Raw genomic sequence first — 17229 nt, forward strand, 5'->3', positions numbered from 1 at the left:
GTACTCACCCTTTGGCCTCTTGGTACCAAGGTCAGTGAATTTGCGCTGGGGCTTTGGGAAGGTTACGACCTTAAGCGTAGCTTTTGGGGCACGCCACGGCTTGCCGACAATTGCAGTCCCACAGGGTTGTGACGGTGTTCAGGTTGTGGCGTTTTCCATAGGACCCCATATGTCATTCGACATAACTCGTAGTGACCGACAGATAGGGAACGTCTCGGTTACGTACGTAACCCTCGTTCCCTGATGGAGGGAACGGAGACGTTATGTCCCCATGCCACAACCTTGAACCGTTCGCTGTTGTCGGGACATGTTCTCGGCTCCTCAGCGTAAAACCTAATGAGTGGATGCACCTGTTGCCCTTTATACCTGTTGGCACGAGGAGTGGCTCAGGTATGTTAACTTTCATTGGCTTTTTGAGAACTCAGAGATGATTGGCCTCCCAAGTGAGACCCCATATGTCGTTCGACATAACGTCTCTGTTCCCTCCATCAGGGAACGAGGGTTACGTACGTAACCGAGACGTTTCTTTCTTCAGGGAAGGACATTTAGAGATATGTAATATGATTCACTCATAAATCACATATTTAACTCACTTGCTCAACACTATTTACTTTTCTAATATACATTCTTCATTATCTTTCATCGAGTCTCACTTTAATTTTTTTTTATATGAATATCCTGTTTCTCTCATCACATTATAAAGTGGGTTTTGAATAAAAGGTCTAAAATCAAATGTTTTTGAAAGAAGTCTCTTTTGCTCACCAGATCTGCATTTTATTTGATTAAAATACAGTAAAAACAGTGTTACTGTTAAATATTATTACAATATAAAATAACTGTCTTAATATATTTTAAAATGTAATTTGCAATTTTCAGGCTCATTTGATAAGTAGAAAGTTAAAAAGAACAGTATTATTTGATATAGAAATCTTTTGTAACATTATAAATGTCTTTACTGTTATTTTAAAATCAGTTTAACGCATCCTTGCTGAATAAAAGTATTACTATTAGTGTTTTCTGTGGCTCAAGTGGTAGAGCATTTTGAATTTTTCTTGTAAGAAATGATTAAAAAAATGCTTTTATGCATCTACTTTGCAACATTATCTACAAGCAAAGGCTAACTGTTTACTTCAACATAAAAATTGTTCTGGTCCATACCACTAGATGCCAAACATCCAGTGCAAATTTGAGAAGAAGAGTGATAAACCACACAAACTGAACCACCAGAAGCCAGACAAATGCAGGTCTTAAATTTCAAATGACATCTGTGCAAATGGGGGGAAAGCAACCATAGGGGATTAGCTAATGGGAAGACAGTTTAATACAGATGTTTGGCTAAATATGTGGATTTGAGTGTGTAGGTGAATGAATCATCAGGGGCAAAGTGGCTGGAATGGTTTAGACCTTTTCCAGTGTCTATTTTTTCTCAGACCCCCAGGGTGAGATGAAACAGAGGACCACTGACTGCTTACTAAATTAACAGATGAGCTCTAAGTTTAAGGTGGGAGAAACAAATGGATGAAATAATTTACCATTTACACAAATCATTACACAAGCACACACATGACATAGAGAGCAATAGGTGCACACTTTTTGCTTCAGTGGACTTTTATTTTAAGATAGTTTTTTTTTTTTTTTTTTTTTTTTTTTTTTTTACAATGTGTCTATTTACATTAAGTGCAAGTCCTTGTTGGCAGAAGCTATTTAAACTAATTTGCCCACCAAGTCTGGTTGAGCTGGATGACATTAAAAAAGTTTCCTATTTAACAACAGCAAGAGTGGCATATGAGTGGCAAAAGTAACTTTTGAAACAATTAACTTGAGTTTGAATTGGCCTTTTGCTGAACTCGTTCTTCTCCCATTCTTCCCGTTTCCCATCACATATCAGATAACATATTTAATAATAATGTGTTTACCAGGTAGGGTTAGGGATAGGTTTGAGAGGGCTATATAGTCCCAACAAGGCAGAATCAGTTTAATATCCTTAATAAAAAAAATTTTTTTACATTCAATACATTATTATATGTTTACTGAGGTACATATATCTGCAATATCATCTAACTGCTATTTACATTCATTGCAAAGAAAATACTGCTATTTTTACATAGTGTAAATATAATCCATTGCTATTTCCACTTAGTGTAAATAGCATCCAACGCTATTTGCATGAAGTGTAAATAGCATCTAACTTTATTTGTACTTAGTGTAAATAGAATCTAATTTCTATTTACACAGTGTAAATAGCATCACTTATTTGCACTTAGTGTAAATAGCATATATCGTTATTTGCACAGTGCAAATAACCACTGCCATTTTTTCAAGTCATTTAGTTCACCTACTGTATGTAAACCATATCCACATGCACTTCTATTACAGATCTATATTCACATCTTGCATGTGCCTCGGAGGGCATTCATACTTGATCAACTATTTCATAAAAAATAATGCAAAGTAATCAAATGTAAACAACCTTTTAAAATCTTTACTGCAAATATTTAACATTTTCACCTTTACTGTCCAGGGAAAAAAATACAGTCTATTCTACACAATTTTGACACATGTCCCAGAGACATGGCATGAGAAGTAGGTGTTTGACACTAACACACAAAACTACAAAAGAGAAAAAGCATAATTGTCGTATGAGTCAACCACCAACCTAACAAAATTTGTTCAGAGAACGTTTGCTTACATTCCCATTAAGTGTTTTATATACAGTACAGACCAAAAGTTTGGACACACCTTCTCATTCAAAGAGTTTTCTTTATTTTCATGACTATGAAAATTGTAGATTCACACTGAAGGCATCAAAACTATGAATTAACACATGTGGAATTATATATGGAATTATATACATAACAAAAAAGTGTGAAACAACTGAAAATATGTCATATTCTAGGTTCTTCAAAGTAGCCACCTTTTGCTTTGATTACTGCTTTGCACACTCTTGGCATTCTCTTGATGAGCTTCAAGAGGTAGTCACCTGAAATGGTCTTCCAACAGTCTTGAAGGAGTTCCCCGAGAGATGCTTAGCGCTTGTTGTCCCTTTTGCCTTCTGTCTGCGGTCCAGCTCACCCCTAAACCATCTCGATTGGGTTCAGATCCGGTGACTGTGGAGGCCAGGTCATCTGGCGCAGCACCCCATCACTCTCCTTCTTGGTCAAATAGCCCTTGATGCCTTCAGTGTGACTACAATTTTCATAGTCATGAAAATAAAGAAAACTCTTTGAATAAGAAGGTGTGTCCAAACTTTTGGGCTTTACTGTATATATATATATATATATATATATAATTTTTGAGTGTTAATTGGACGTTCAAAACACCCAGTTTTTTATGGTTATGTGAACATTAGAGACAACAGTAAATAAATGTTCAATTTTATGATTTTGCCAATATTATGGGAATATTACTTTTGAATGTTTTCTGAGCCATCTGAAACTAATAAGCAGAAACATTAAAAAAATGTTAGAATAACATCCAACTAAAATATTTAGGAAAAATGTTCCATAAATCTTTGGACAATCATTCTATTCATGTTACTGGAAGAATGTTCATGACGTTGAGAGAACCTTGTCAGAATGTTCCCTTTTAGCTGGGCTAGAGCTGATTTGCTTTTAATTTAGTGACAATTGGTAAGAAGTGGCCCAGTATATGGTTTTGCTATTATGCTCAGCTTCGGGCTTATTAATTAAAAATACAACTTAGGCTACATCTTCATATAAACATCTTTCTAATATCCCTATGCCTAATTGTTTTAGACAGCAGTTCTGTGGCAAAATGTGTGCGTAAGAAGAAAAAAAAATGTATGTTAATATCTGAATTTCTCCAGATGTTGTAGTTTACAGGTTAAGGTGGTCCTAGAGAGAGATTACCTCTCAGTCGCCATAAACGGGCCTTAGAATTTACAGTGAAAACACACAGACCGACAGGTGCTCGGAAAATCAAACAGGGCCGGTGATGATGATGATGTGTGATGGAACAGCAGCAGCTGGTCAGCAGAGCTCCGGCTTCAGCTCAACTTACAGGTTCCACTGCCGTATCAAAACAAGAGATTATATTCACCTGCCAAGGAATACAGAGCACAAAAGGTGAAGAAGACAAAGACAGATCAGTTGTGTGACGTTTTTTGTAAGGTGAAATGTTTTAATTAGTTTTTTGATCTCCATGTCCTCTTTTGTAGCTACACGCTTACTCCAGACATGAAACTAGATACAGTATTTGTTTTCACCTAGGTCGTTGCTTTGGAATTTATTAGGAAATACTGCCACCTCATGGAAAAGTTTAGGAGTTGCAGATCACACTATTTCTCTGAACTAGTATTTTTTACAATTGGTCGTTAGAGATATATAGACAGTGCCTTCCAGAAGGGATATATCGCACTTCTGAGTGAAAACAGTCATTGCCACCATATTGAAGGGTCGTTCAAAACTGTCCACTTCATAGGGCCCTTCGGAATAAAGGATTTAGCAGGGTACATCTAATGGACATTCCGGGCTCCCATGATCCTTTACGCAGATTCTTTGCATGATGATGTCGCCTCCGTGTGGGGACGGGATGATGACGCCGAAGGGCACTTCAAGAAATAGTTGTTGGGATTGACTAATAAATAAATAAATAAATAAGCCATTGAAAAATTCCAAGAGGGAAAAAAAATGGTCACATGTATCTAGACCTTTTATGACAACATGCCTTCTATTAGATTCGTTTCAGCTTTAAACTTTAGGCAAGAATTAAATTGCAAACATTTTTGTGACAAACAAACAATTTCAGCCCATAGAAATTCTAATATGGTGAATTATTGTCAATGCTGGAAACCGTTTTCCTGCCCTATATATATATATATATATATATATATATATATATATATATATATATATATATATATATATATATATATTTTTTTTTTTTTTTTTTTTTTTTAATTTTGATACATTGTTTTAGGATTCTTTGATCAATTAAAGGTTAAAAATAACAGCATTTATTCAACATTCAGCTTTGCATCACATAAATAAATTATATTTTAAAGTAGCCTATATTAAAATAGTGAAACATTATTTTACAATATTAATAAGTTTTACAATATTACTGTTTTTTTCTAGTTTTGGTCAAATAAATGCAGCCTTGATGAGCAGAAGAGACTGCTCCCAAAAAAATACTCATCCCAGAATTTTGAACAGCAGTGGATATATTTGTGTTTGTGTGCGTGCGTGTGCGTGTGCGTGTTTGGTTGCGCAGTGGTGTATTTTTGCCATTGGCATTTCTCTGACTGTATTCATCTATGACAAACTAAATATTTCACGCTTATAATTTTATTAACAAAAACCCTGGCGATTCTGCGCGTTGTAGAGTTACAGATTTGTGTTGATCAGGGGCGATTCTAGGATTTTGATTTTAGGGGGGCTCAGCCCCCAATAAGGGTATGATTAAAAAAATATTATTTGACTATTAGGGTAGGGTGGTATGCTACTAACCTTACTGCAATCCACTATTCCATTGTATTCCCTGTATTTCATATATGGGAGAAGGAGTACTGACTGAGCCATATACAACACTGTAATAGGCTAAAAAAATAATTATTGGATGTGACCACTAGAAAATAGGGAATGTCGATTTTTTTTTTTTTTTACAATGAAGACCTCCTGATTCATTCACTGTACAAACACACTCACACATGTTTCCAGTACAAACACAACATTTTACTGTTTGCATTTCTATGCTCACATACAAACCTCAGATAGGAATTTTTTCCTTTGACGATACCACTGCTTTTTCTTATAAAATGTACAGGAAAATTGGCAGACAATTAAAACAATGTCAGGGTTCAATGACTGAAATGAATCTTGGGAACACAGTGGTATTGTGTGTGTGAGAGGCTGTCTACGTTCTATTCTCACCTGACTGTTGCTCATTTGCAGACCTACTCCCGCACGACAAGAAAAAATGTTGTATATCCATCTACAATGAAATATAAATTATTTTAGTTTTTTTTAGCTTTTTAGCCTTTATAATCAACAATACGGTTGGATATTCATAAAGTCACCCCATGAAAATTGATGTCATTTTAAGTATTTTAACTAACCAGCTAATATTCATTAAGAATATAGACAAACCATGTATTAATGTAATTGGCAATATGATTAATCTGTTATATATTTATTTCTATTTATTAAAAATAACAACATGATTTATCAATTTGCCACTTCTATAAATCAAGTACAAATCTAGTATAAATAGTATAGATCAAGAAAATCAAAAATCCCTTTACTCTACGCTTACTCTAATTTATATATCATGACACTCCTCCTGATTCATTATTACTTAATACAAAACTTTAAACAAAAATTTAAATGAAAATAAATCATGATCTTTTTCTGAATCTAAAGTATGTTTTCATGGGTGTTAATCACTTCATTTTTGTAGGAATAAAAAACAACTATCACACAAGGGCTGAAGGTGAACGCAGCGAAACGTATTGGTATTGGATGAGAAACCGAGCCATCCCGTGTGCTCCCAATGCTCCAGTAACATTACATTATGTAAACTGCAATGCATTTATGACAAAGAACTGCAGATGTAATATCATAGCATTAGCAATCTATCAATAAATGCACGCACACACGACACACACGTTGTGCTCTCTGATGTTCGCTCTGCTCGGTGCCCCCCCCCCCCCCTGCAGATTGAAAAATGCGCTAAATCAAAAGCGATCAAAAATGTATTAATCAAATATTTTTTTAGGGGGGCTGGGCCTAGTGACGCCCCTGGTGTTGATTGTGAGGCGTGTGATGCTCTGGGTTGAGGTCGGGGCTGCTGATGCTGCTCATGCAGTTTAAGAACACGATGCGTGAACACTCGTCACGAGACCGCCGCGCGCAACTCCCTCAATACAGCATCAAACAGATAATAGTCTATCACACATTATGGACCCTCTGTCCTTTATTTAAAAGAAAGGTGTGGTGCTTAAACACTAAACAGATGCACAGAAGATGGGGGATAAGTTCGAGTTGCTGAAGACACCTGTCAATAGGATAGTCGTGCGGAAGAAGAACAAGAATGAGATACTGCGATTACGCATCATCTTTTTAGACGACAGCGAGAGAGTTTTCGAGGTGGAGGTGAGAAACTATATAAATACAGACCGGGGCAAGTTGTCACAAGGGGGCTATGAGTAAAATTCAGAAGCTTGTTTCTATAGGAGTGGTTTTGTTTGTTGTCCTAAATTAGAATTTTGTCTTCAAACTAATAGCATCATATTTTTGCTATATCTGTTGTGATACAAGTGAACACAATAAAGCCACAGTTCAGACTGGGATCAACTGTAAATGAAGGTAGATTTTAAATGAAAGATAAACTGTAGTTTTCATAAATGGCAGATTGGGGCAAGTTGTTACATACATATTTACTTGTTGCCCAAATAATGGTTTGATATATTTGATATATTTGTATGTTTCCTTTTTCACTTGTGTCTGATAATTATTATTATTTTTTACAGGTTAAATTTTATTCCATATAGTGAGTCTCTATTAAGGCATACTATCAGAAAAAGGACAGAATGTGTTCAATGATTCTTCTTCTTTTTTTCCTTTTTTTTGTGGAAATGTAGCTTTTATATAGCTGTGACTTCAAGCTATGTGCCTATACAAACACTGACTTTTAAAAATAACCCTAGCCTGTGAAATATTCAGTAAAATAAAAAAGTGTGACAACAAATCTACACTACAGTATATTTACATTTTGTAATCACTGAAGTACAAGAGTTTCTTTAATGTATGGTGTATCTGGTAACAAGAGCGATACACATTTATGACGTTTAATCACTTATTTATCTACATTTTACAATTATTTAAGTTTATATATACTTTGATTTAAAGTAAATTATTGTAAAATGTAGATAAATTTGTGTGTGTGTGTGTTTTATGTCATGTGTTTTGTGTCTAGTGTGTGTGTGGGTTCTCTCACATTTGGTTCAGCTGCTTCACAAGGGATGCCGTGTGTATGTGTGCGCACATGCCTGGGGGTTTTCACTGTTTTTAAACAGCACAATCGTGTCCTACCAGTCAGGAAAAAGCAGGTGAGATATAAAGTTGGGGGGGTGGACAGAGAGTGAGTAAGTTAGTGGCCATGAGGCGTGTGTGTCTGAATAAGGATAAAAAACATTGTGGCCAGCACTGAAAAGAAGCTTGTCTTGGCCTCATTCCAGAGAGCATGACAGCATCCCCTATCCTCAGGCAAACAGGCAACTAGTTAAGAGGCAGTGAAAAAAATAAAATTTGAAGAGAAAGATGGCAGGTTGAAGAGAAATGATCTGTTGTTTCAGTCGATACTTGGTCAAGAAAACGTAATTTCAGCATTTTTAGTGATGCTTGCTATTGTTATTTTTTTAAACTGAGGGTTAGGGTTTTCTTGAATCCCCTACGCTTAAAGTCCCCATGAAATCAGAATGAATGTTTTTTTTTTTTTTTTAGGTGTTAGAATGAATATGATAGTCTTGAGGTAATTTATAAGGCAGTGTGCTGGCAGATATGTCCCGCCCTCTCTTCCTGTTTCAGTTGAAATTACTTCACAACAAAGAATAATGCTGCATGTTTAAAGGCACTTCAGGGGACCTTTAAGTATTAAATACAGAAATTAACGACACCTCAGATTGTGTAGTTTGTTGAGGAAAGCTGTTATGTGAAGTGAAGTGAAGTGACATTCAGCCAAGTATGGTGACCCATACTCAGAATTTGTGCTCTGCATTTAACCCATCCGAAATGCACACACACAGAGCAGTGAACACACACACACACTGTGAGCACACACCCGGAGCAGTGGGCAGCCATTTATGCTGCGGCGCCCAGGGAGCAGTTGGGGGTTCGATGCCTTGCTCAAGGGCACCTAAGTCGTGGTATTGAAGGTGGAGAGAGAACTGTACATGCACTCCCCCCACCTACAATTCCTGCCGGCCCGGGACTCGAACTCACAACCTTTCGATTGGGAGTCCGACTCTCTAACCATTAGGCCACTACTTCCCCATTATTGTTGGTCTAAGACTAAGCATTCCCAATCCATGTTGAAAACACCATCTGAAACCAGCCTAAGATTGTTAGATGGATTTAAATGGTCTTCTAGCCAGGTCAGGATATTTCTTTAGCTTTTTTAGCTGGTCAAGTTGGTCTTAACTAGGCCAGGTGACCAGCTGACCAACCAGCTAAAACCAACTGAATAGTTTGACCAGCTTAAACCAGCTATGGTTTATAACTAAACCAACTAAGGCCAGCCAATCATCACAGGCTTTTTTTAGCTGTTTCTGCAGGGATCAACTTAAAAACAGGTAAAAAAAATAATAAAAAAAATCGAATTAATTTACATTAAAAGGAAAATACCTAGTGACTAGGCTGTTTTCATTGGTTTTTATACCTATATGACTAAATGTAAATGATACCTTAGAAAGCTATTATTCGTTTGTTAATTTAAGTAAATCTGAAATACAATTAGAAGACAAAACATACACTTAAACTTAAACTTAAACTTAAACGAAAATGAGAAATTCACCCCCCCCCCCCCCCACCCAAAAAAAAAATTATGCCCCTGACACTACAATACAAAATTATTTGAATAATAAATAAATAAAACATGATGAAACATTCATTTTACTACTACTTCTAATAAAATTTCAACATAATAATAAATACTATAATAGTACATAAATAATATTAAGTGACACTTCTACCTGGCATCATGGCGTCAGGTTTTATACGGACAAGCATCTCTCAAATTTCCTGTAAAGGGTTGAGTGTTTTGATATAGATTATATTTGCTGGACACATAAAAAAAGTTAGCACTGAATTAAAGACAATGATGATAAAAATCCCATTTGCTCTGAATGAACAGTGCAAGAAAGCATCCATTATGTCTTCAGAAGTATCACAAAGTCTATATGTTCTGACATAAATTTACTCTGCCATAAGATTCAAGGATCTATTTTTGTACTGTGCTTCAACCTCTCTATGCTCGTTCCGGACTTTATCCCTCTATCTTCTTCTCATGTTCCTTTTCTTTGACAGGATAATGGGAAGGTTCTATCCCCACTGTCACAGTAAATACAGGCTTCAGGAACACATCCTCACACACATATGTGCCCACAAACACATTCATCAGACAGCAACCCTGTATTTTGAGGCTGATTTAGTGAGCATCTGACTTTCCCATAAATCTGGTTGAGGAGTTAAATTGCTGCAGATTCAATTACCAGAGAAAGTTCCTCTAAGAGTAACATTCTGCTCAAATCGCATCACCACCTCATTACCACCCGCATCAAGTAATAGAGAAATAGAGAAATAGAGAAAGAAAATCTGAAGTAATTTCACAGTGATACTGTGATCACTCAAAAGTATACATCGATGCAAGCAGCACTGAGACCAGTAACAATTTTGAAATGTCATGTAAGATGTATAAAGCATTTTAATTCTCTGTTCTGTGATTTATTCTTCTTCATCTTCCCACAGAGAAAGATTCTGGGCTCTGATTTCTTCAATAAGGTGTGTGGTCATCTAAAGCTGCTGGAGAAAGAGTACTTTGGCCTGGAGTTCCGTCACCATACTGGCAGCTATGTGAGTGAAAACCTTTGACCTGTCATTGACTTCAATAACTGAATTTGATCATAAACAGCAGAGTCTAGCCCTTCAATGAATATTTCACCCTTGAAAAAAATGAAAATTTGGTCACAATCTACACACCTTCTTGTTGCTCCAATACTGACTTTCTTCCTTCTGTTGAACACAAAAGAAGTCTTTATGATTTTTTTCACAATTCGGACTGTTTTGATCAACTCATTGATCATGTTGCGTTGATCTTGTCGCAGCTGTTCTTGAGTTAATAGCTTGAGTTAATTGCATGACAACATTTTCAGTGAATAATGACTTCAGATTTGTTCTGAAGAAAGTATGGTTGAACAATAAATGACAGAATTTTCATTTTTGGATGAACTGTCCCTGAAAATAGATAGGTTTGTTAAGACAACTCTCTGAAAGTTTAGCATGGTAATATTATTAATGGCCATGTTAAAGTATTTGGTATTCAGAATACATCTGCAGCTATGTTGCTGCAGCAGAGCAAGTAGCATGCTGAAAATACTGCTGCTGCACATATAACAGAAATGAAATGACCCCCATATACTGTAAAACATTCATTAAAATTACCCATATCAAATAAATACAAGTGGAACTGGGGAAGGTGGAGGGTTTCTAAAGCATGCTGCAACTGCTAGACGCTAGCCAAGTATTTGAATATTGTGCAGCAAGCTCATTTGCTGCTTAGGCAAAAAGAAACCAATCAGCTGTGTAATGTGACTAATGATGTGGTTATATCAGATTAAGATAGAACATATCGGCTTGTGGCATCTAGTGTTTCTTGACAGAACTTTGTATTTGCTAACGTTTCTTCAACAGGTCTGGCTTGAACTCCTGAAACCAGTGGCTAAGCAAATCAAAAGTGAGCTTTCTTGTGTCATTTTTGTTTTTGTTTTGTTGTCACATGGTCCACATGGTTAATTTTCTTATTATTAATTGTTCAGCAAATGCTTATGCTAACTTACAGTGGTGGTGACTGGGGAATGATGTACCAGTTTTTGAGTTTTACTGTTGGCAAGGAGAAAGGATTAAGATGTTAATTTCATATACTCAATATATTTAAGTGTATCTGCTATCATTGTATATCAGAATAGAACATTTTCAACAGTGAGCCATAAAATAGGGTTTCCATAAAAAGTTATTCAACAATTTAGTGATCAAACTCACCCCGAAACACGTGGAAATAACACTTATTATGCTGGCATAACAGTTAAAAATGCAGCTGATGCATCTTACCCCATTTTTCCCTACCCTAGATGCTTACTGTAGATCCTAATAAGTAATCCCAGAAGTCAGAAATTTGGCAGTTATTGATTCTGTTCTTTCCAGAATTGAACCTTTTATTTACCATCACAGATGGTGAACCATTAGACCATCACTTTTCACTATCCTTTTCCTTTAGTGAATATTAAGCTTATTAATAACGTAGGCTTAGATTGTGTGCTTCCCACCCATAGATATCAGTGATGTGGCATTCCATTTTATAGTGAAGTTTTTCCCTCCTGACCCAGGACAGCTGCAAAGAGGCTTAACCAGGTAAACCACACCCACATGATTAAAGGCAGATAAACAGATGGTGATTGGTGATAGGTCTGACTGCTGCCTGTTTTATACAGGTATCTGTTTGCTCTTCAGATCAAACAGGATCTGTCAAATGGCAGCCTTACCTGTAATGATAACAGCGCCGCCCTGCTGGTCTCTCATATACTGCAATGTAGGTCTCATTGAAAGTTTACATGCCATAAAAATTCTAAGCTTTTAAATCTTGATTGATTGATCTTGTTTGATTATCACATGCAGATTATATTTTTCTCTCTCTGTCCCCATTTGTAGCAGAAATTGGAAACTATGACGAGGAGTTAGATGCTCATCATCTTGAAAATAAGCAATATGTGCCAAATCAAGAGTACTTGGACCACGAAATTATTCGCTTTCACAAGAAGCACAGGTAACATACAGCTACACACCATATAAACATACCAGAAAAATAATATTTCCATTAACATGCAGGTCCAATAATGTACACAGTGATTGGTAAATTACTTACAAATTGTAATCCATTACTGATTATTACAAATTATAATGTAGTCTATTATATGAAAAAAAGGTTAGGTGGTATAATTTCTGCTTAATTTTGACCTGACCTTTGACTTTATCACATTGATTTTAATAGGATAATTTTGTACCATATTGATATAAAAATACAACATGCAGTGCATTAAACATTACGTTGTGGTTTGCAAAAATGGGTTTTGTGAAACAACTGCAGGGGTTTCTTAAGTTAATAAAAGGCTAATAGGTAATTAAATCATAAAAATCTAAAGTTAAAACAAATCAAGTGGTCAAAAACTGTGTTTCCATGTAATTATAGTCACCTGACTAGTTGCTGTTCTGTGTGTGCAATTCCATAAACTGGAGGACTTTTCAAACATATGTAAGCGATAAGCAATGTTTGGAATCTGATTATGTAATCCAGACTGCGTATAATTTAGATACTACCCAGCACTTAATGTACATGATATGCCATGATAGACTTAGTTGCCAAATCAAAACCCAGATGAGTACTTGAACATCTAATAATGTGGTTTTTGGGGTCAGAGGTCACACTCCTGCTGAATCAGATGTGCATTTGCTGGAGGTTACCCGGAAAATGGACATGTACGGGATCCGCCCCCACCTTGCCCATGATGGAGAAGGCATGAGGATCAACCTCGCTGTCACACATATGGGAGTGCTCGTTTTTCAGGTACTGTACAGAAATATATGCTTATGCTTTAGCCTTATATATGGAAAAACACACAAAAACAAATATACACAACAACCCTAAATGCAGCTAAGGAATATACCGTTATCAGGGAAACACAAAGATCAATACCTTCAGCTGGGCCAAGATCCGAAAGCTGAGCTTCAAGAGGAAACATTTCCTGATCAAACTTCACACTGAGACTGGGGTGAGACACAAGCAATCCCTCCATAGCAACAGCTGTTCTTTTTTTTACACCGGAATCTCTGGGGAAAAGTATAAAATAGTTCCTCAGCAACACTTAAAACAATCTTCTACCTAACTTTTAGATTTACATTTAGTCATTTAGCAGACAATTTATACAAAGCTGACAGATTTACAAATGAGGAGCAGCACAAGCAATTTATCACGAATGACAACAGTACGATAGACCATTAAAAGTCAAATGCAAGAAGGCAGATGCACAAATTTAGTTTATTATCCTAAATAATCAACAACAATTAAGTGGTAAAATTTTAGATATTTTATATTAATGATTGCCATTAATATTGGAATATAATTCTAAGCTATCTTCAGGCTGAAAGCATTTCATTTGAGGCTGGAAATGCAGTCAAAAAATGAATTTTGCATGGAATGACTAGTAAAGTCTTCGTATGTCATTCACTCAACTCTTATTGTGTTAGCCTTCAAGGAGAGACACTGTTGAGTTTTCCATGGCCAGCAGAGATGTGTGTAAGGCATTCTGGAAGATGTGTGTGGAGTATCATGCTTTCTTCAGACTTCCCGAAGAGCCCAAGTCACATGAGAAGTCCATTCTGTCTAGCAAAGGATCCAGTTTCAGATACAGGTATGTGACAGAGAGACTTTAGATTTCTGGAGTGCATTGAGAAACCCCAGTTGTCTAACACTTTATGCTATGATCATTCCTAATCATCTTCCATAAACCCTCTGAGAGACAGAAATTACGATATTAAATAGAGTATTTATAATCTTCTTTGCTAAACACATCTGTAGACTTAAGTCATTGGTTTACATGTGTGAAATTGAAATAGCAGTATAATAAAAATGATGGGTGGAAACAGTATTAGAAACGGTCTGCATTTTGATTTAGTTTAATTAATGTATTGAGAATCACTGATCATGTTCAGGATCTGATGCATCATACACAGCTGGATTTTATATCAAACATTAATATTCAGTTTTAGCAGCAGGAAAATGGATTGTCACAATAGAATGACACAGCAATACAGAAGTTTACTGTTCAAAAGATTAATACTTTTAAAACAACTGTCTCTTTTTATTCTTATGATTGTATGGTACTGTAGTGGCAGGACACAGAAGCAACTTCTTGAGTGTGTAGGCTCTGGAGACAAGAAACATTTGACTTATGAAAGGTACGATATTATAATGGGTGTTGTATGTTTGGGGAGTACATTTGTGCATAGATTGTAGGCCTACTTGTAATTTCTGAGCCACTAGTGGGAATAATCGTCACTACCGGTCAAAAGTTTGGGATCAGTAAGACTGGTAATGTTTTTTAAAGAAGTCTCTTATGCTCATAAAGGCTGTATTTATTTGATCAAAATACAGAAAATAAACAGTATTGTTGAAAAATGTTATTATAATATAAAATAATGGCTTCTTTTTTAATATCCTTTTAGAATTAACAATGTTGACAACAATTGTGCTGCCAAATATTTTTTGGGAAACTGCGATAGTTTTTTCAGGATTCTTTTATAAATAAAAAGTTAAAAAGAACATTATCTATTCAAAATATAAATCTTTTCTAACAATATAAATCACTTCTTAATTTAACACATCCATGCTGAATAATTTTTTTTATTTCTTGCTAAAAATTACTGACTCCAAACTTTTGAACTGTAGTGTATATTTTTAGAAAAGATTTCTATTTTAAATAAATGCTCTTCTTTTTAACTTTTCATTCATCAAATAATCCTGAAAAAAGCACTTATAATAAATCAACATATTAGAACAATTTCTGAAGGATCAAGTGACACTGAAGACTGGAGTAATGATGCTGAAAATTCTGCTTAGCATCACAGGAATAAATTGGATTTTAATGTATAAAAAAATAGAAAAACATTATTTCACATCATAATAATATTTCACAATATTACATTTTTTCCTGTAATTTTGATCAAATAAATGCAGTCTTGATGAGCATAAGAAAATCTGGTAAAAAACATAAAAAAATTGTTCCGATCCCAATCCTTTGACAGGCAGTGTAAATGTTTCCCAAACACTGCTGTCTTCTGTTGGATTAGACAATTAGGTAGTCCTGAACTAACACCAATGGTTGAGTCAACATGACTGTGTTGAGCCACTCAAACAAAGGCCCTCATGAACACACCATCAGAAAAATTCAAATGGGACACCCTACAATTTCATGAACGGACAAGTGATGACCATTTAGAGTCCTTAAGACCATAAGTACACATTGAGTGCACTATTTGGGAAAGGAACCAACAGAGCAAATGCCAAATACACCACAGATTTTACATCTTTTGAGAAAGACAACCTACAAATGATGTAAAGTTGACTGTTTTGTACTTTTCTCAGAAGTTACTGCAATTCTGAATATGACACACGACAGTGCAGATCCTCTCCTGACATACTGACTGATGTCTCTAAGCAGGTATTGTACTAGTATACTTATATTTTAGATGTGTTTTTGGATCATGTTTCTCTAATTAGTTTCTTTCTCTCATAGCTGTATGAGCATCTACCTCCCAACCCAACCATTGCTGGGCAACACAGCGAACAGACAGGCGTAGCAAAGCGCAGCCTTTCCGCTGCGGAAGTCATGTTCACTAATGAGCTGGAACGATCCAGGCCCTTGTCAAGAAATCCTGCCTTCTCAAGCAACTCTGCCTTACCCAAGCTTCGTTCCCTTTCCACATCAGGAGCGGAACATCATGGTAGAGGAGCTCAGAGACAAAAGGCAAAGAGACGATTGTCTCCTAGCGCCCATCATCTTGTGCTTCTCTATCCTAACATACCCCACCTCCAGTTCCACCCAGTGCTGCCAAATTTCCCACTCGCCACTCACCCGTACCTACTGCAAGACCATACGTCCTCATCCCTAGACTGCCTCCCTCAAACCCATCACAATCATGTGCCTCTGCAATACCTGCCCAGACAAACTGCTCACTCGTCCTCTTGCTTGTCACCACAACTACAGAAGCAGCAGGAAAGGCTTGGTTCCACCGGCCAGGGAGAATCGAGATTGTACTCGACAGGAGGACTAGGACTAAGGGCCGGGTTGAATAGGAAACTGGACTTGAGTGGAGTGGAAGTGGGCCATTACAGTGATGACTCCACTTTTCAGACCGGTTTGCCATGTCGAGCCTCAAGTCAATTAGACTTCAAATTTCAGCGACCGACACTTGCCTCAAATGCCGCTGCCTACGCATCTGAGTTCCGCCCGCTGGGATATTATCCACACCTTTCTCGACATCCTATTCCTACCAGACCCACCTACCTTCCTCTAAGTCCTGCCCCTCTCCCGGAAAGACCGACTTCTTTATGTGTACTCGGCACAGGTAGTTATAGTGATTCGGATTCAGACACCTTTTACCCCTACTTTCCAGCAGTGGGTAAAGTGGTACGTTCTGGTCCACTGGCACGTATGCGCTTTTCTTCTGGAAGCCTCCAACTTGATGAAGAGGATGGAGAGGAGGAGGACTTGGACTGCCCAAATGATGAGAAGAATACAACTCTCACCACTGTTAAGGTGATGAAGTTGTAGCTATGTGTAGAATCTTGAACATTGGCTGTGATTGATGGAGCTCAACAAATAATTTAAACCGATAAGACCTGCAGACAATGCACTCTCATGAGAAATTGTCCAAATATTGA

General features: G+C 36.6%; 1 protein-coding gene across 1 annotated transcript; it reads left to right on the forward strand.

Moving 5' to 3' along the window:
* Positions 1–6815: 6815 nt before the first annotated feature.
* Positions 6816–17229, forward strand: LOC132141846 (FERM domain-containing protein 7-like). Its single transcript, XM_059551509.1, has 12 exons — positions 6816–7112; positions 10485–10589; positions 11427–11469; positions 12065–12143; positions 12224–12321; positions 12441–12555; positions 13206–13353; positions 13463–13558; positions 14034–14197; positions 14676–14744; positions 15931–16006; positions 16082–17229. The coding sequence occupies exons 1-12, from the start codon at positions 6984–6986 to the stop codon at positions 17117–17119; spliced, it is 2160 nt and encodes a 719-aa protein (XP_059407492.1). The 5' UTR covers positions 6816–6983; the 3' UTR covers positions 17120–17229.

Source organism: Carassius carassius, chromosome 6, assembly GCF_963082965.1.
Source record: "Carassius carassius chromosome 6, fCarCar2.1, whole genome shotgun sequence".
NCBI lineage: Eukaryota > Metazoa > Chordata > Actinopteri > Cypriniformes > Cyprinidae > Carassius > Carassius carassius.

Bases quoted from the DNA above. Each gene is read 5' to 3' on its own strand.
- LOC132141846 (XM_059551509.1), top strand. From the start codon at position 6,984: ATGGGGGATAAGTTCGAGTTGCTGAAGACACCTGTCAATAGGATAGTC. The intron at 10,590-11,426 runs GTGAGTGAAAAC...TTTCTTCAACAG, and splicing joins GTCACCATACTGGCAGCTAT to GTCTGGCTTGAACTCCTGAA. The intron at 11,470-12,064 runs GTGAGCTTTCTT...TCCCACCCATAG, and splicing joins AGTGGCTAAGCAAATCAAAA to ATATCAGTGATGTGGCATTC.